This window comes from Condylura cristata, unplaced genomic scaffold (assembly GCF_000260355.1).
Source record: "Condylura cristata isolate star-nosed mole 26May11 unplaced genomic scaffold, ConCri1.0 scaffold00029, whole genome shotgun sequence".
In the NCBI taxonomy this organism is placed as follows: Eukaryota; Metazoa; Chordata; class Mammalia; order Eulipotyphla; family Talpidae; genus Condylura; species Condylura cristata.
Genome location: NW_004567130.1, coordinates 18,427,189 through 18,447,127, shown reverse-complemented (window position 1 = coordinate 18,447,127; position 19,939 = coordinate 18,427,189). Strand labels below are relative to the sequence as shown.

The 19,939-nt window shown below is 40.7% G+C and overlaps 1 protein-coding gene across 1 annotated transcript in view; it reads left to right on the top strand.

Annotated features, from left to right (window-relative positions):
- Positions 1 to 19,939, top strand: part of ARID4B (AT rich interactive domain 4B (RBP1-like)) — a 96,505-nt gene that overhangs the window by 17,305 nt on the left and 59,261 nt on the right. Inside the window, exons 2-5 of the mRNA XM_004690729.2 lie at positions 10,062 to 10,172; positions 13,240 to 13,305; positions 15,624 to 15,714; positions 17,944 to 18,023. Of these exons, the coding sequence (XP_004690786.1) occupies positions 10,062 to 10,172; positions 13,240 to 13,305; positions 15,624 to 15,714; positions 17,944 to 18,023 (348 nt within the window). The remainder of the gene's footprint in view (positions 1 to 10,061; positions 10,173 to 13,239; positions 13,306 to 15,623; positions 15,715 to 17,943; positions 18,024 to 19,939) is intronic.

Sequence of the window (19,939 nt, the reverse complement as noted above, 5' to 3'; positions counted from 1 at the left end):
TGAGCCTCTGGCCTGTACCCCAGTTCTGTATGTACAAATAAATAAATCTTTAAAAAATAATAATAAATAAATAAATAAATAATTAAAAAATGAATGGAAATTTTTCACTAAAAAATAATCTGGGGGATCACTGTTTTTTAATTTATTTAATGTAGAAAAACTGGGGCACAGTCCAGATGTGTGTTGGGGGTGAAAGGAAAGGTGGAATGGGGAGCAGAACAGGTGGATCTGGAAGCACACTGCTGAGGTGCAGTAGGGAGACAGGAGGAGTCTGCTGCACCCCGTGGATTATCGCCTTGGCCAGGATCTAACTCATGCTGCAGTGGCTCCAGTAGCTTCATCGTGCTTAACTTATTGCGCCACCAGAGAGGCCCCGGAACTGGCTTTTTTCAAAACCTACTGTCAAGATAAATTGATAAATGAATCCATGTTTTTATGTGCTTAGTGAATCCTCATTTGAAACTTACTTCACCTGAAATTTTTACCATAGATTAGTAGATACTCTGTAACCGTTTTCTAGGAGAAAGTGGATTTAGCAATGAAAATACTGGGATTTAAGGGCTTGCATTGGCTTTTCTTACCAGCTAGGGATCATCATAGAAGTTCATGAAATGATGGTTTTTGTGTTTATTTATTTATTCATCCATGCAGAACTGGGATACAGGCCAGAGGTGCTGGGGCAGTGAGAGGATTCACCAGAGACAGAGTGGGGAGCAGAACAGGCAGATTGACCAAGTCCACTGCTGAGGGGCAGGTCAGGAGATGTCTGCCGCGCCCTGTGGGTCAAACTTATGCTGCAGTGGCTTTAGCTTCTCAGTGCTGTGCTTTAACCCGCTGCGCCACCAGGGAGGGCCCCAGTTCATGAAATGTTTTTCAAAAACTTTTCAGTGGGCTTGGAGAATGCCAAGAGGTCAGAGTTTAGCTAAGTGGCAAGGGGAGTGTAGTCACCCCAATAGGTGGAAGGCAAGTTTGAGAACAAATTCTGAAAATGTTCTGATCCACAGAGGATCCATAAGTGATAAATAATGTAGAAACTAGTTTGATTGCTGCAATTTTTGAAAGTCCAAGTTTGATGATTAATAGAAATTGAGTTTGTTCATTTGCCAGGGCCTATTAAGACAAGATCTAGTACTTTGGAGTCGCTTTATGTGCACCTAATATACATGACCTTTCTGTCTTCACTAATTAATTGTGAAGTGGGACAAAGAAAATACTTCTTAAAACTTGGGAGGAGCTGGTGAGTTTTGACTTTGACCCAGTGGTAATTTCTGGTGACCCAGAAGACCCTGGGATTTAGCAGTTACATTTCGGTGTATGTGGAGAAAGGAAGAGCACCCACCTAAGTGTGTTTATCTGCAGCCATTCTGAAGTTACTTCTCTGGGCCTCTGGAAATAATTGGCTACCTCCCTCCTACTAAACCCCCTTCTCTTGCCCCACCCCATCCAAATCATGTTATTTGGTATATACAGTATTAAGTGTGTTATTAATCTCAGTGTCACAGGCCTTAAAGAGTTACCTTTTTAAAAATTGTCTTTAAGCTTTAAACATTGATTTTTTTTCTTTTGCTCATTCTTCCCAGAATTCATTGTCATGAATTTTTGAAGGCAAGAAAAATGTTTGGTTTTTTTAGATATGTTCAGGGCACCTAGCTGGGAACATGGTAAGCAGTGAAAATTTTGATTATCAGTTTATTCATTCAGCTAACCACTATTTATTATTATGCCTTATTCCTGGTTATTACTATATTTTTTGTTCTGATTTGCTAAGAGATTCCTAAGTTTTGTAGTGTATGAGGGGAAAAGTAGAAGAGTGTTGAAGATAGAAGGTGTATTTTTTTTTTTTTAGTGTAAATGTATTTTTACTAAGTTAATAAGCTTATGGAACCTTACCTGTATAATAAAGGCAAATGTAGAGTCCAGTCATGTTTGAGAGTTAACTTGGGATGGGAAACCAGAAGAACTAGCTAGAGAAGTATGTTTTCTCACTCTGAGAACAGTCTTATGTCCGTTTTTTCTTTGTACATCTTTTCTTTTCCTTTATTTCTGTTTCTCTTTGCAGTTTTTTTCTGCTTCTCCTTAGACCTACCAAAAATGTTTGCTTTACCATTTTGTTTTACCAAGTTGATTAGTATCTTGATTCTAGGTGTCTAGGAGAGAGAACCTATTGGAGCCCAACACGAGCTCCATGGTGAATGACTCCCGGCCTAATCAGCTTCCTATTGGCAAATCGTATTTCCAGAACTTGTCTTTGTGAAGAGAAATAATCTAGTAATTGATGCTTGTCTCACGAGCATTTTATTCTTTAGAAAGCTAAGTAGACTTTGTCATTATAAAAATTGGTCATCTGATAAATTATAAGTAGCATTGTAGATTTATCAACCAGCGCATAAGATAATTTGATGTGTAGCAGGTTGAACATGGCATATTTTACTTGCATTATAGCTAAATACATATATTTATTATAAAACTAGGCTCAGAGAAATCAAATGTGCAGCAGAGGTCACATAGCTAGTAAGATACAGACTAGGAATTTGAACCCAGGAACTTTGATTCCATAACTGCTCTGATCTTTCAATACAAGATATCTTTCAGAGTAAAGTGATTTTGAAGTGCAAAAATGTTTGTCTTATGGGAAATCACCATACAGTGTTTTCTGGATTCCTCCTGTGTATGGTCCTGTTTTAGAACAGGGCAGGCAAAGACCCTGTTTCCACCACAAGTTGCTCAGGTACGAGAAAATCTATAAAAATAGCAAAAGTAACAGTGTGAACTATTCATCTTTACAGAATGTTTTTGTTCATTTGGACAATTAGAGCCAGTATATTTTATAGAGTGAATATTGTAGCAATGGTTCCCAAAGGGGTCCATGTATTAGTGCTCTGAAATCAAAATGAAGTTCATGACTTAAGATTGTTTTACATACATTGTAGGTCAGTTTTTTTTGTTTTGTTTTGTTTTGTGTTTTTTTTTTTTTGGGTCGGTAATAGCAAGTGCTGGGCAGATTTTTCAAGCAGTCAAAAATCAGTGTTCGCTTTTTATGACTCTTTAAAACATGACAGGAATTTGGACGGGAATTTTAAGGTTTATTTACTTATTTGCTGTTAATCGAAAAACAGAAATGTTCACTAGATGTATACTGGGTGATGTAATTTGTGATGATTTAAAATGTTACTTGACTTCTAATTCATGCCACTAAATGCACTAATATGCCGGGAGAGCCATGAATCATGCAATACCAGGTTGGTTGCTCTTTGTGATTTAGATCTTTGGACCGACTGCACCACTAGGTTCTTACACTTTCTCGATTGTTGAAGTTTAAATGTTATAAATAAAAACACAGTATGTTCTGAGAAGGGTGTTCCTTTGGAGCAGGTTGATTTGTATGTAAGTAAGGTTTCTGCCTCACTACCAAGTAACAAGAGTAACCTTTCCTGAAGGAAAAGTAAGTCTGTGAACTGTGTTACATGAGAAAGTGCCTTTGCTTTTCTGGCACTTAGAATAATGTCTTAAATAGAATAGGCACTTAATAAGTGTCCTTCCTAGTGTATTTCTCTCTTACCTTTTTGCTGATGATGAAAATTCTAGTTAGAAATCTTTTTGACATGTTACTTAAATTGCCAGGAATATGCAGCTATCCTTCTACTAGTTTATGTTTGTATACACAGATATTTCTCTGGCTAATAGATGTGGATCTAAGGTTTACTTTTAAGTAACTGTGGCTTCATCCTCTAAAGTAAGTCAGCCTTTACAAAGAATGTTAGTAGATAGAGGTAGCATCCAAAGAAGATGTTTTGTTTGGGGAGAATGACTAATTTTCGTTCTTTTTTTCTTTTTACATGTAGAAACTTTTATGATCCACCTTAAAAAATAAAAAGAGGAATAACAACATAGTTAATAGAAAAAGACAATCAGATACCCACTAAATATATACTACTTAAGACATTTTCAGTTTCACATTTATAGTATAAAGAATTCATATAGTTTGTGTGTGTATCTATTTATCCATTATCGTGATGTTCAAGCTTTTTGAAAACAAATCACAGACGTGATGTCCTGACATCCAGTGTGTTAATTTCCAGCAAAAGCATGCTATTCTTTATCAGTCCTGCCTTCGGCCTTCTGAAACAGCGCCGGCATTGGTATGATCACCACCTCAGCGGCGTGCCCTCCTCAGACATTACCAACTGCTGAGAATGTCTCTTTCCCTTTGGTCTGTCTCTGTGCAGGAATATAGCTTGTATTTGATTATCATGTTTTTTCAGATTGCTGAAAGTCTGCTTCCCAGCTTTCCCCTAGAGTTCATATCTTTTAGAGTCATAAAGATAACAAACCTTTTACCCCGTCTGGTATGAGTGCAGTCTGGGTCTCTCATTTTTCTCACTATCAGAGTTATTCCTGGCCAGCGAGACCACAGAGCAAATGCTGTGTCATCTGCAGTGCAGCACACCAGTCTCTACCACTGAGTTGGGTGGTCAGGGTTGTGTCAACATCCGGTCTTCAGGTCACCCCTCCTCAGTTCAGCATGTGTTGGCAGTCACGTGATATTAGCATTGTGCTCTGAAAGAGAATTTTCCCTTTTCCTTCACTGATGCATCCTTCATTATGTCACTGTGTCCATGTGGATGGCCGTTTTACTGAATGGGTTGTTTTGCTGCTATTTTCTACCTGAGGTATAAGTACCTTTGGTTAGTTCGTTTTAACAAACACATATATCCCTGAAAATACGGAACAACTGGTATTTATTTGGATGCCAAAGTTCTCCCCACTTGGCTCGTATGAGCCCCCTTCAGGGCAACTTCTGTGTCCTTTTGAGATGTCCCATGACTCACTGAACATGGCCTTGCTTCTCTGGCACAAGGCAGTTCAGATTCTTCTTGTACTTTCTTGCCAGTTTTGAAAGCCATTTCTCAGGAATTTCTGGATCCTTTTACTATAAGGTGGGATTTAGAAGTCATAACAACAGGCCATTTAGTATGGTTTTTGTTTTGGACTGTGAGTTGGTCTTAGGTCTTCTGGGTTGATGGTCAGGGAAAACTGTATGGACACGCGTGCGCACATCTGTGTCCATGCTGCTGTGACTGAGTGTTTTCTGTGTACATATGTCTGCGCCCCTGAATTTGTATTTCCAACTCCAGTCTAGACCCCTGGACTTAGCTTTTCTCTGTTGCATGTCTTTGCAGAGAGACACGTGACCCCGTGACCTCAGTGTCTTGTTCATCAGTTCATTACTTACTGGGTTGGTGCGGTGAGCCCGCCTCACTGTGCTCTGCTCTCTCTGCCCCTGCTCTGTCCACCGTGTCTGCCCCGGAATGGTCTGGCCTGTGCCTTAGTAGCTCCCTGGTCTCAACTGCTGCCTGGCGTTCCGCGTCTGTCTGCACTCCTGCCCCAGCCCTTTACCCACAGGCCCCTGACCCTCAGAGCGCCCCCCACAGAAGGGAGGGTGTGGCCCATCAGCTCTGAGCTCATTGCAGTTTCCTGGGTTATTGCAGGGTGCTCGTTTGTTGATATGTCCTAGGACGGGGCATTGCAAGTGACATGATTCTGCTTTTTTCATTCATTCGTTTGCTTTGTCTCCATTACTGTTTTAATGCCTCCGTTAGATTTTCATATATGAAAAATTTCTCAGTAGATCTATTGCCACACTGTGTATAGTATTCATTTACTTACTATGAGTTTTAGCATACATTTAATACTTTTTTAAAAAAGATTTACTTTTGGCCCTCCCTGGTGGCGCAGCGGGTTAAAGCACAGTACTGAGAATCTGAAGCCACTTCCGCATGAGTTCGATTCCCGCCTGCCGCCTGCCCCGGAGGAGACCACATGGCGAGCCAGACCTCTCCTGACCCGCCCGCTGCTCCCCTCAGCAGTGTACTTCGTAGATCTGCCTGTTCTGCTCCCCACTCTGTCTCTGGTGAAGCCTCTCACCGCCCCTGAGCCTCTGGCCTGTACCCCACTTCTGTATGCACAAATAAATAAATAAATCTTTAAAAAAAAAAAAAAAAAAAAGATTTACTTTTATTTATGCACACAAGAACTGGGGTTATAGGCCAGAGGTGTAGTATGAGGGAGAGGATTTACCAGAGACAGAGTGGGGAGCAGAACAGACAGATCCACTGAAGGACGCTGCTGCTGAGAGCGGCAGGGGAACAGGAAGGGTCTCCCGAGCCCTGTGGGTCCCTCCCTAGCTGAGATTGAACTTTTGCTGCAGTGGCTGGTAGTAGCTTGATAAGCGCCTAAAGCCCTGAGACCTTAACCCCTGTGCCACCAGGGAGGCCCCCATTTAATACTCTTTGTTTTTGGATTCTTGTGGCAGAATTAGCATTGCTATAGTAACAGGTTTCAATGCTTAACTCTGAGACCTCTCCCCTCCCCCTCCAATATAATGTCATCTAGCATGTTTTGCTTTCTAAAAACAGATCATGAATAACTGAATATTTCCTAGGCCTTGTCAGCATCAGTCAGTCATTTGGAGAATTGATTCAGCTATTTTGCCTTTCTAAAACTTATTTTATGTATTTGGTGTTCTCCAGCTCAGGGCATGTTAGAGATTACTGTTGATTTATTTGGGCACTTAATATGCTTCCCTGGCATTTTGGCTTCCTGAAGTATTATTATCCACCAATAGCTAATTTAAAAATCGCTTATGCTCTTTAGTGTTCCCATGGAATTCAATAGCTTGTAGGTGCCAGTTAGGGCTTTTGGTAGATGGACTAGAAAAATAATTGTTTAAGCAGTGCTGGATAACTGTGAGGTAACTGTTGCCTTGACGACTAGAAAACTGTTGTGTTTGCTAAACAAAAAGATGGTAATTTAGTAGTTTAATTTCCTTTTTGGCGTGAAGGTTCCACACAGAAAACATTTTATTTCAGCTTCTGAGATGGTCAATACATTGGTTAATTAAGATTTTTGTTGTTGTTGTTATACATACCTAACTTAGCAGGGCTGGTGTTGGTCGAAGGAATTTTAGTAAACCGGTGCCGGTGCTCTGTGCATCCCCACCTTGGACAGAGTGCAGTACTCAGAAAGGGCATGCAGTGCCCTGCGAGGGGCTGCGAGGCCCTCCCTTCCCCCGCAGCCTGTCATCACTGCAGTTCAGTAGGATTGGATATGGAGGATCATATTTAAATGCTTATAATATATTACACATACATAAATTTATATATATGTACACATTATTTATGTGAACTCTTGTATTCAACTTGAATTTTTTTTTAATTTACAAGTTCTCTTGGATTCCTAAGTAATAGTAGTTTTTATTTAAAAATATGTGCTGGAGTCTGTCCTGAGAACTTTACGTATAGCATTTCAGTTCTCATCCCTGTGAAATTGTCACTGAGCTTTTAACCAGAGGCCACCTAGCTACTAAGTGGTATTGAATTTGAATTCAAGCATCAAGTTCAAGAGCCTGTGCTTTTTATTACTGTATTATACTTAATTTACTATTCCAACTACTTTGGTAAATACAGAAAAGTATTAAGAAAATTTTTAAAGATCTCTGTTACAGGTAATAATTCTCATATTTCTTATGAAGGAATACATTATCTGGGGTACTTTGAAAATAATCGCGGTTTAGTCAGATCATCGATGAGAAAGAATTGATTCATATTTATAATTATGGAGGATAGTATATTGGCAATTTCTGTCTCCTTTTGTATACATTTGAAATGTTCCTTTGTGTACATTTTAAAGAGGAAGAACACATACCAAATGTAAACAGAAAGGGACCTGTTCCGAAGTCAATAAAAAGAGTTACTTAGAAACATTTTCATATGCTAATCTCCCTTGCTGCTCCTTTTCCCTAGGTTACTGCTGTTTACTAGCCCTCCCTATATTTATTACTTAGCTTTCCCATTATGTATAATAGAACAGACCCATGTTTGATTCTTTCCATATTTTAAAGACATACATATTACCATATGTTTAGAGTTGTGACTTTTTTGTAAGGCCAGGTAGAAATCACAGCTCTGTTCCATATACTAACAGTATTTATGTGAGCTAGAAATTGATTTGACTTTCAGTTTGTGCTTAAGACAAGCAATCATCTAGGGTGAGGTTTTGTCTCACCTTTTAAAAAGAAAAGGAGAGTGTGAGTGGAGTTTGCATTTGGTGTGGTGACTGGCCTGCACTGAGTCAGACCACCAGCAGACCTTCAGAGGCCACTGCAGCCATCTGCAGCCTGCCTGTTCCCCTGCGCAGTGACTCGGCCCGGGGCCCTCTGAAGACTGGCCTGGTTAGTGTGTGCATAGAACCGGGGGCGGGCCTAAGTTTCTGTGCTGTGTCTGTTTTACTACCTTACGGTAATGATAGAGTGAGAACTTCCTCTCTGTTGGAGCTGCATACACAAATCTCTGTGTGCTATGAATTTCATTTGTTTTACAGATCCTCATTCTTATTTTGGTCAGTATAGTTTCGGTTTGGATAATTATAGCCTCAAGGGCCCCATTCTGACCATCCTTGAAACCCCAATGTTTTTATATAGGCTTGCTACACACATATATACAGAATTAAATTACTGTATTCATCTGATGATGATAATTTAGGGGCAGAAAAATAACAAAAATAACTTAGCTGATACTCAAAAAAAAAAAGAGAGAAAAGCAGATCAGAACATAGATCATTGTTTTCCTTTTTAACATAGTACTCTTTAGCAAATCACTGCTTTACCACGGTGTTTATTTTAGCAGCTTTTTATGAGGCTCTTTTCCCTTTACAATTCTTTTCTTTTTTTTTTTAAGATTTATTTATTCATACAGAACTGGGGTACAGGCCAGAGGTGCAGGGGCAGTGAGAGGATTCACCAGAGACAGAGTGGGGAGCAGGGCAGGCAGATTGACTAAGTATACTGCTAGGGGAGCAGTGGGCGGGTCAAGAGAGGTCTGCCTGTGGGTCACCTGCGGGGCGGGGATCGAACTCTTACTGGAGTGGCTTTAGCTTGTTAGTGCTGTGCTTTAACCCACTGCACCACCAGGGAGGGCTAAAGGTACTAGTATTTTTTATAAAACACTTTGGGGAAAGCTGTGTATATAATCATTCTTTACCTATGGTTAATATAAGGAGAATTCCATAGTAACATAAGTCCTCTGCAGAAATTTACCTGATTGTGAAAACTCAGTGCAGCTAGTTTAAGACTATTAAAATCTAAGTTATAAAGAGAAAAATATTACTTAACACAGAAAAGTAAAGAAACACTGAACCCATTTCAGAGCATCTAGGACATTTTCACTATTTTTTGCCCCTAGATTCTTCTTCTTCTTTTTTTTTTATCATTTTTACCGGTAGTTTGATACCTATAATATCCCTCACCTTTTCTGCTATTCTACTTAGAATTGTCTAAATAGGGATATAACAAAGCTCTTCTGAATTTGTCAAGATACAGCCTAAGTAGTAAAAGAAATTTTCTCTAACTTTGAGCTTTAAGGATCTGCCTTTTAGGGCCCCCTGGTGGCGCAAGGGGTTACTTCTCAGCACTATGAGGCTCTCTGCAGGCACTGCAGCAGGAGTTCCATCCCTGGCCAGGGAGTGACCCCACTCCCCGTTAGACCTCTCCAGTCTCCCTACTGCTCCCCTCAGCAGTGTATTTCAGTCTGCCTGCCTGCCTGCCTTCTCCTTCCTACTCTGTCTCTGGGGAATCCTCACTCCACATCCCATACCCTGGCCTGTACCATAGTTCTTATATGCATGAATAAATAAATCTTTTAAAAAAGAAAAGGATCTGTTTTTTAGCAAATGGACCCTCTAAGTGGTAATATAATAATAAGTAAATATGTGGATGAAAGGGTGATTAAGCTACTTTATCACGGACCACATATATTTAATATAAAGAAAATAGATGCATTTATATTTTATATGATGTACATTTGAACAGTTTTACGATATATATTTTACTAAAATTTTAAGGTACAATTTTAATCTAAACAATTTTTAGATTTTTTTAAATAAATAGATACATTCAATTATTCCAACTTGTATAGTTATAACATGATTAGATCTGCTACTCTGAGGTCTGATGATTGGACACAATCAGAATTTAAATCTAATTGGATTTTTTTGCATTTTTTTAGGCCCTTGATGAGCCTCCCTATTTGACAGTGGGGACAGATGTGAGTGCTAAATACCGAGGAGCCTTTTGTGAAGCCAAGATCAAGACAGCAAAACGACTTGTCAAAGTCAAGGTATAGTATATGTGGATTTTATGCATGATATTTGGTAGTACAGTTAGGGGTTTTTTTTCCCCTGAAAAATGTTTTGATTCTTGAAATAATGGTTGCAAAAAGAACTGAAAACAAAGCATTGATCTGTATTCTAGTTGGAATGAAATTAGAGGATCACAGTTGGTATTTTGAGTCATTTCACGAGACTTCGGATCGTTTGTGTTGTTAGTCTTGTAGAGCTGGAAAGGAGCTAAGAGAAATCATGGAGATTGAGTCCTTAATTTACTGTCACAGCAGAGATGGGGAAGGTTAGTGGGCTACGGCCTCACCGCAGGCTGGAGCAGCGAGGGCTAGCCAAGGCATCGTGTTCGGGCTCGCTGCCTCTCTCCTGTCACTCATGCCGCTGAGGCGCAACTGTGATCGTGGTAAAGTGTGGTAGGTCCCGTGTGCACCCCATGTTCTCGGCCTTTCTTGAGAAGTCTTTATTTTTTTAATTATTATTTTTTCGTTAAACTTTTATTTTCTTACACCAGTGTTCATTGTTGTACAGTATTTGTTTTCTCCCCTCAGCCGTAGTCACGTAAAGCCCCCACACCACATCACCTGTGCATTGGCCCATAGTTCATTGTGCACCTCCGCCCCATTAGACAGCCCCTTGCCTCTTGCCCCCGTGTGTGCCTGAGACCTGTAGTTTCCCTGCAACTTTTGTCTGTCTCTGTCTTTGACACCTTGTTTGGCTGCCCTGTGTTCTTCCTATAAGTGAAACCATCTGATAGTTTTCATCTTTCTCTGGCTTCTTTCACTGAGCTCGCTCCCCTTCTCACTCCACCCATGTTGTTGTAAGTGACGTGAGTTTGTTTTTTAGCTTGCTGAGTAGTGGCCCATGGTGCGATCGGATCGCCTCATCTGGATCTTGTCATTTATTCAGGGCGCTGCGGTTGTCTCGTCTTAGATACTGTGAGTAGCGTCACAGCAGCAAGCAGGAGTGCAGGTTCCCTAGCAAATTAGTATTGTGGGTCCTCTGGGTCGATTTTTAGGCGTGGACTCGCTGGGCCACAGGGTGTCCTGATGCCAGTATTTTGAGGACTTGACGGTTTTCCACAGTGGCCGGTCCCTTTTCTCCACCTCCTGCAGCATCTGCCGTGGCCTCTTCTTGTGCAGGCCATTCTCACAGTGGCTAGCTCATCTCTCACCAAGGGCTTGATTTGTTTGTCCCTGATTATAAATCATGTTGAGCATATTTGAAAACCTTTCTAATGTGCTTACCTTTTGTTTCAGGCAGTGCAGAGAAAGAAACATCATTATGTACATTTTGATAAACTATTAGTGTTGATATGGTAACTTTGTTTGAAGATAGATCTTTAGTCCACTGCCAGTTAGTTACTGGACAGCAGGCATGTGCAGAGCACTTTTTTGTCAGGCATAAAGGAAGAATGGGGTGTGCGGATGAAGTGGGCCGCCCTCTGTCTCAGAGGAGTTAGGGCCCAGATTAGCAGATGCCTAGAAAACCCTGCTTTGATTGTCACCGGCTAAGCCGCCTAGAGAGAGAGGTATTGTACTTCCACTGGAGGTCCCCGGAGTCTTGTATGGAGTTTTGTCCACGCTACAAGCACCAGGCTGTCATCTCGTGCGTGAGTGTGCTGACAGAGCTCCTGGTGGACCCGGGCCCTGTGGTGAGGCCTGCACTGTGAGCGCTGCCATGCTGGGCTTGCTCGCGCTCCATTTTCTGTTTCACTTGGAGGCACCTATGAGCTCCTTGTGGTTTGCTTTCTAGTAACCTGTGCAGTGCTCATAGAGTGACATTTCCTGTTCTCATTTGTACACTGGGACTCACTGAATTTTTTGTTTGTTTTTTATTTTGTCCTGTTTTCTTAGAGAGGAAGGGAAAGCTCTTTTTTAGTCTCGCGCTCTCAAGACAAGGCAGTTGCTGGGCATATCTGGCCCACGCATGAATCACCCTCCCTTGTGGCAGAGGCCGGGTGCAGACCCGCACTTTGTGCAGTTGGGAATGGACTTCCCTGTGGACAGCATCAGTGTCAGCTCAGGAGCCATTTGCTGGCTTTGAGAGCACAGGAGGATTTCAGCCGTGGCTTCAGTCCCTGCTGGCTGTTCCTGTATTTTGAATGAACCAGCAAAATGAAATGTAGCATTCTTGTCACTTCTTGCTAGTAAGAGAATGAAGAAAACCGCTGCCTCTGTTGATAGCACAGCGTACCATTACTGGTACCGTGTTGACCTGCTTCTTCCCCGCTCAGTTTTCACTTGCTGAGCTGTGAACTCTGTTAGCTGCTGCAGCTCTGGGTTCACACCTGGGCCTTAGTACACCGCATAGCTTAAGCGAATGATGCAGATGCTTAAGTTTCAATGTGCTTTTGTAGGGGACATCTGCTTTTATCCCTGCTGCATCTGGCTTGCGGGCTGTTTATCTAAAATGATGAACACAAATACCTGAGATGTGGTTCACTCTGAGAACTCTTACTATATATAGAGAAAACAACTTTCTCTATTGAGTAATGGAGGCTACCTCTTTTCTACAAACTTACTAGTTAGATTTGAACTCTTTGTATGAACTTACACTTTTTATATCTGGCTTCCTATTCTCTAGTTTTATAAACTAATAGGATATAATAAGATACTCTTGAGGTTAAATGTCATCTCTGTCACATACTGGTTCTGTGATGTTGGAGCAGCTACTTACACTTCTTCCCTAGTTTTCTCATCAACAAGTGGAACAGTAAGGTGGGTGTAAAGATCTCGTTTGATGCCTGAGCCCAGTGCGGGCTGCTCATGAAGGCTGGCCGCTGGCCGGGCAGTCTCGGTGCATGGGGCACTTCACTCCGGTCTCCTTCATAGTCATACAGACAGACAACTAATGATTAATAGTGGTGAATAAAGTATGAAGTGTAAAATATGAAGCAGTTTATGATTTTTCAGCAGATATACATCGGAGCTGGAATCTTGTGAGAACTGGGTACCTGCTAGTTTACATTACACGTGATAAAAGAAATCCATGCATCCATGAGTTTGTGTTGCTTGATTTTTTTTTTTTTTGCTGTAGGTGGTGGCTAATTAAATTTATAATCTCTAGGTAACATTTAGACATGATTCTTCAACAGTGGAAGTTCAGGACGACCACATAAAGGGCCCGCTAAAGGTAACTCATTTATTAACTTATTCAGTATTAATCTGTCTTGCTGTTTGGTGTTTTGATGAGAAACAATAATACTAATTACATTCAGCCATTATTAAAATTCGTTGGCAGTTTATGAGTTCATAAATTTGTGCTTCTCTCTCAGTAGACTAACAAAACGAATAATTTTATTCAATAAAACCTGGTATAATGATAAGCTGGATTCAGACAAAATTAACGTCAAGGAAGATGTGACTGCTTTATATTTTGCTAGTTGTTTCTGCCATCCTCTCAGTTACTGAGGTGGTGGCGATGGTAGGGGCCAGGGTTAAGTTTCATGATGTGAGAAGTGGAAAATTTCTCATACTTCTTAATTCTTTGAAGCAGCTCCTGACAAGTGAAAAATTTTAAAGGTTTATCAGGCATAACTATGATAAACATGCTCATGCCTGCTCCCAGGGAATTTACTTGCACTTGGTTTTCCTGATCAGTCAGCACACTCGATGCTGCTGGTGCCGTCAGTGACTACACGACGGGACCCATGGCCTGCACTGGTGTGCGCTTCAGCCCTTTGAGTGTGTGACGTGGACATTGGTCTGGCTATGAATGTCAACAAAAGTAACAGATGCATGGAAGTGTTTATAAAGAAAAAATCCTTCTTGTGAAGCTACTTTTCAGAGAGAGAGTCAAACAGCTATAGTGGCCACGTGTTTGCTTGTGATTGACTTTAAACCTTTTGTTGGATCCCATGGGCTGGGGACCTACAACATGGTCTGAACTACAGAGGACTAAAACTGAGGTTTTAGAGAAACAGATAGATAACACTGAGTTCTGTTTTATTATTTGATGCATACACGTGCTGGGGTGTAGGCCAGAGGTACAGGGGAGAGTGTAAAAGGACTCCCCAGACATAGAATGGGGAGCAGAACAGGCAGACTGACTGAAACCCACTCCTCAGGGAACAGCAGGGAAGCAGGAGGGGTCTCCTGCACCTTGGGGTCAGAGCTTGGTTCTACCCTGACTGGCTATATGATCCCGGACAGATTACTTTATCTCCTCTCTTTCTGTGAAAAAATGGCCGGGGATGGAATCATGCCTCAGTGGCTGGTGGTAGCTTGACAGCACTGAGACTGACCTCTATACCACCAGGGAGACCTTGTATAAATTGCCGTTCCCTCATTTCTGTTTGTTACATCTATATGTTCACCACTTGCTGGAGCAGAACCAAGTCGTCTGTTTGAGAAAAGAGCTGGCCACCATTTATGTAGCACTTGTGCTAGGAGTGTGCTGATAAGTCTGTTACTCGTGCTCTGTAACCCCCTAACAACTCTTTACAGAAAGGAGGGAGATGAAGTAATCTGGCCACGGTTTCATAGCCAGTCATGGTAGAACCAAACTTCTGGTAGCCTCAAGCCCTGTGACGGAAGCACTGTGCCCTCGGAGCTGAGGTGGCCCCAGCTTCACGCTTGGTGTTTGTCTCCTTAGCATAGCACCGTTGGTTTGTCCTGCCTGACTTCCCTTCACATGGCGCAGGCCGACTAGTGCCCAGCGCAGGAACTGTTCAGTGTGAGGAGGGTAGGAAAGGCCATTATTTGTAAACGTAAGCCGTCTTTTTGTCCTTCTGTAACTCCAGCCTCCTTGATAGTGGCATTGTTTATTAATTTTGCTTGTTTGGTTTTTCTTTAATTTTTTTAAAGATTTATTTATTTATGCACACAGAACTGGGGTACAGGCTAGAAGTGCAGGGGGGTGAGAGGATTCACCAGAGAGAGAGAGTGGGGAGCAGGGCAGGCCAACTGATGAAGTATACTGCTAAGGGGAGCAGCGGGGGTCGGGGGGGGGGTCCTGCCACGCCCTGGGGGTCACTCCCTGGACAGGGATGGACTGATGGGGCAGTGACTGCGGACAGCTCCACAGTGCTGAGACTTGCCCCTTTGTGCCACCTGGGAACCCCCCACGTGGAAAATATTTTAAATGATTGTTATTAATGGTACTTTCTAACTTTTATGTAAGCCTCAAAACCTTTTCTTAATTACCTACCCTTCCCTAGCAACTTGAAAAGGGAAGATCACACATGCCAGGACCATCGCTTTCACAGATGTGGTCCTTGGTCTGATCTGAGAACCCAGGTGGTCCCCACGGCCCTTCTAGATACTATTTTCCCTTTTCACTGTGTTGACATTTCGCTTACGGTACAAAAACTGGTGGATAAAATTGCTGGCATCTTAATACAAATCAAAGCAGTAGTTTATTCCTTAGCACCTGCACTCACTTTTTAAAAGCCAGTTTTGGGTTTGTTCATTCATCTTAAAGACTTTCTAAATCTTTTTCTAATACTTTAGGTTGGAGCTATTGTAGAAGTGAAGAATCTTGATGGTGCATATCAGGAAGCTGTTATCAATAAATTAACCGATGCCAGTTGGTACACTGTAGGTAAGGAAATAAATCTTTCTTTAAATGTGTTTCCAAAAATAATACAAATAAAGCAAAATTTCCTTGAACTCTTAATACCATAGTAATTATTAGTGTTACTGGTTTTTATCTTTTAAAATTTTATTTTGTGTTTATAACATACAATTTGTGGTTAATTGTATATGTTATACAATTGAATTTCTAGCCTTTTTCGCTTCAACATGTATCTTAGAGAAATTTCTTTTCCATTTTCACCAATTTGAAGTGTGTATTTCAGTTAAATATTCATGTTCTTCATCGGAGTGAGAAGTTCCTAGCTAGTACTATATTTCATAATCTGTGATGTACCAGTAATTTTTTTCTCTTACTGACGATGTCAGTTCTTGCTGTTACAGTGACGCTGCAGTGAATGTACATATCCTTTATTTCATTTTTTTCTCTTGTGTACAGTGAGAAATAAGATGTAAGTGAAGGGAAATGGCTTTTGAACATCAGTAGGAATTGAAAACTACTTTCCTAGAAGAATGTCTATATGCTCATGAATGAGATGAGTTACATACTCAGTCTCACATAATACGTAAGACTCCAATTTTAGTAGTTACACAAAAACTGTAATTTCTGAAATCTAGGTCTTGTAACTTTATTTAAAACCCTTGTCAAATTTGACTGTCTTTTGTAATTTAGCTAATCTGGACACAAACTAGTGTCTTGGTTTGGTTTCATGTTCCCCTTCTGTGATCTCTTACTAGTGAGATGCACGTCTTTCCGCGTGCTTAACGAGAGGAATGTGATTCTTTCCCTCCAACTGCCTGTTCACAGTGTTTTCCCAGTCCTCTTCCGTGGCTTCTTACCTTCTCCTGCTATTTTTAGGATCCGAGTTCTTTCTGTATTTTGAACGTCAGCCCTTCGTTACTTCAGTGGTCAGCCTCTTCCTCTGGTTGCTCGTACTCATCTCGTGTCTCTGGTTTTTCTCTGGTCCCTTTTTCCTTGCGGTTCCGGTCTTGACTCTTGTTCATGAAGGCCTTTCTGCCACAGTGTCATCGAGCTACTTTTCAAAGTTTTGTTTCTGTTTTACAAGTAACTTCATTTTACCTACTGTTAATTTTTTATGTTTCTGAAATATGTCAAATTACTTTTCAAATTGATAGTCATTTATGCTAGTATTATTTATTAAATGATAATTTAGGTTCTTTAATAACTTCAAGGTGTAGTAAAGACCTCACAGAACATCTTTGGTGATATCAACATTGGATGGAATTTTGAGAGAATATAGATGAATTTTGTTTCTATTTTTTGGGGTGTGAAAAAGTCTCAAAATTTTGATTTTGAGACTAGATTACAAACAAATCTGTTTAACAAGCTATTCTGTGTACTAAGTATAAAAGTTAATTAGATGTAGTAATCAGACTCATCTGTTTAGCGTTTTGATTAAATAGTTCAGTTACAACATTTTAAGAAGGTACTAAAAGTTACATACTCAGTCACACATAATACATAAGACTCCAATTTTAGTAGTTACACAAAAACTGTAATTTCTGAAATCTAGGTCTTGTAACTTTATTTAAAATGGGGATATGCTTCACAATTTCTGAGGATTATAGAATATGCTTAAAATATAAAATATGCATATATTCTGTATATATAAACTTAACAGTAAATTTGCTGGAACATTTTAGCACTTTTAATAAGTAATTTTCAACTGGGGACAAATTTGCCTCCCTGGGAATACTTGGCAATGTCTGTAGACGTGATTGGGTGTCACTGCTGACAGCTGCTGTCCTGGGGTGCACACATCAGCCGTTGACAGAGCTGTGCCAGCCGCTCCGAGGTTGAGAAATAATGAGGTTGCCTGAAATAATGAAAAGAAACATAGGGTGAGTCTGTATTTTCACTTTGGCTCTTCACTGACTCTGAGTATATCTCATTTGGAGAAGGGTTAGTCTTCACTGAAATGGTTTCTCACTGAATGACAACTTTTTTCTTTTTAGTATTTTTTTATATTTTTACATCATTTTTTATGTGGTGTTTTTCAGGGAAGATACTTCCTTTTCAGGTATATTATTTTTTGCTTTGATAAAGATGCCCCTGTATTTGAAGTTAACGTTCAGAAAATATGAACTGCAAATTGAATCTCAAGCATCACCCTAAACAGTGCCTCTGTCTGCAGTCAGGAAATTCAGTGATGACTTGCATCATCTTGTTAATTTTTGAAAAGCCTTTTCAGTAGTTCCCGTGTTTGCCTTTTCTCAGTGTTTGATGATGGGGACGAGAAGACGCTGCGGCGGTCCTCTCTGTGCCTGAAGGGGGAGAGGCACTTCGCTGAGAGTGAGGTAAGCAGCTGGCGCTGGCGGCATCCTGTGGTTTGATACTGGGGTGGGGGGGGACACGGACAGATTTTTGTTTTGTCAGCTTAAACAGTAAACAAGGAAATGTCATCAATATGCACTACCATTATAACGTCATCTGTGAAGCGTGTTTCCATTTCTGTGTTTCAGGTCTTAACTTGTTTTAGCATTTGCCCAGAAAGAAAATAATGAGCTTGATAACTGTTTTCTTTGGACAATTTTGATGTAGATTCCTCTGATTTTAAATAATTGTAGGGGGAAACATCTGGTTTATAATCCACGTGACCCTCCTCCTCGTTAGCGGACACTTAGCCACTCCAGGCTTGCCATGACTCCTGCTCCCTCCTGCTAGCGGACACGGTAGCGTCCCCGGCTTTTTTGCCTGACCGTCTTGTCTAAAATACTCGCTTCTGTTTCTCTTAAATCCTTTCAGGTTGATTTAGTTTTCTTTATAGCACTTATTCCCTGACATTAGAATATGTGCTTAATTACCTCTTTATTGACTGCCTTCCTCACGAATGTCTCACAAGGACAGAAATTTTGTGTCTTCACCACTTTGCTCCTAGCTCCTAAACAGTGCCTGGCACAGAATAGGAACTGAATAAATGTTAGTTGGATGAATAAGTAAGTGCTTGTCTTTGCCAGGGACTTTGCTAAGTGCTTTACATATATTATCATTTGCAACATTATGAGAGATACAATTAATATCCTTAATTTTCAGATGATGAAACTGGTGATCAGGGTGTTCTTAAAACCAGCACTTTATAGCACCAAAGTCACGCTCTAACATTGAAAGTTGTCAGTAGATTACTAAAGAATAGAGGATTCACAAAGTTTTGTAAATGAGTATCTTGTATCAATTTTTTTAAATGGGTGTGTTGTTACAGTGTCACCACTATTTAGTTGTTTGTAAATACTAGTGCATAGGTGCAGCTGATTTTCCTACTTCCTGTTTTGTGTTTCTTGAGGAAGTTTTAATATCATTTATTCAGCGGCAGGACTTTTTTAATGGTTTTTTTAAGGTATTTTCCCTTTCCTTAAATGACTGAATCCCTGTTTCCGGTCAGAATTTGGGGCAGGCTCGGGGTGTGATTCTGCCAATGCAGCCCGCAGCTCAGCCTGCAGTTTCCCTGTGTCTCTGCCTCAGGCGCCTCTTGGTGCTTCGGTAGTGGGGCTCAGTGTCTGATGGCTGCTGAGTGGTGGCTCCTCAGCCCAGGAGAGGGGCTGCTGCCACCACGGTGTCTAGGGACCTCTCTGACCAAGTTGCAGCTTTTTATTTTTGGGTCCTTTTGCTTTTCTTTATTTATGGTATTGTGTTGTGCTTATTTTCCCTAGAAGATTTAAAGCTGTTTGGGGGAGTAACCCATGGTTCTGTCATCTTGACTTACCTTTCCCAAAAGTGTTGTTTGGAAAAAAATCTTTCAATAAGTATTTCTTCTGCTAATTTGCAAAGGTTTAAATATTGGACATGGTATACAATTTGGGAGCAAGTGCAGTGAATTTGGCTCTATACTGATGAGTTAAAATTGTTTTGGGGGTTTATGTACTTAAGTGATTTCATTTCTCTTAGTTAAACATGTGTAAAGTTACAATAAGTAAATGAATTTGGGTACTTGAAGACTTGGTTTTCATTTGTTAAATGAAGACATGTGTCTTACTTCTTTAACCCAGAGAAATATCCAAAACGTTAGTTTTGGTCTTGCCAGGAGAATTTTAATTTGGAAGAGCGCTAAGACGGTGGAGGATGAAGGATAACGCAGTATGAACAGGGAGCTCAGTGTGTGTTACATCAAGGAGAGTCAGTTGCACTGTGTGTCCAGATACCGTATGTGCATAGTACTCGTGTTGTACTGAGAGGAACTGGAGTTTGTGTGTTAGCCTTCTCCTCACATACGCCAAGG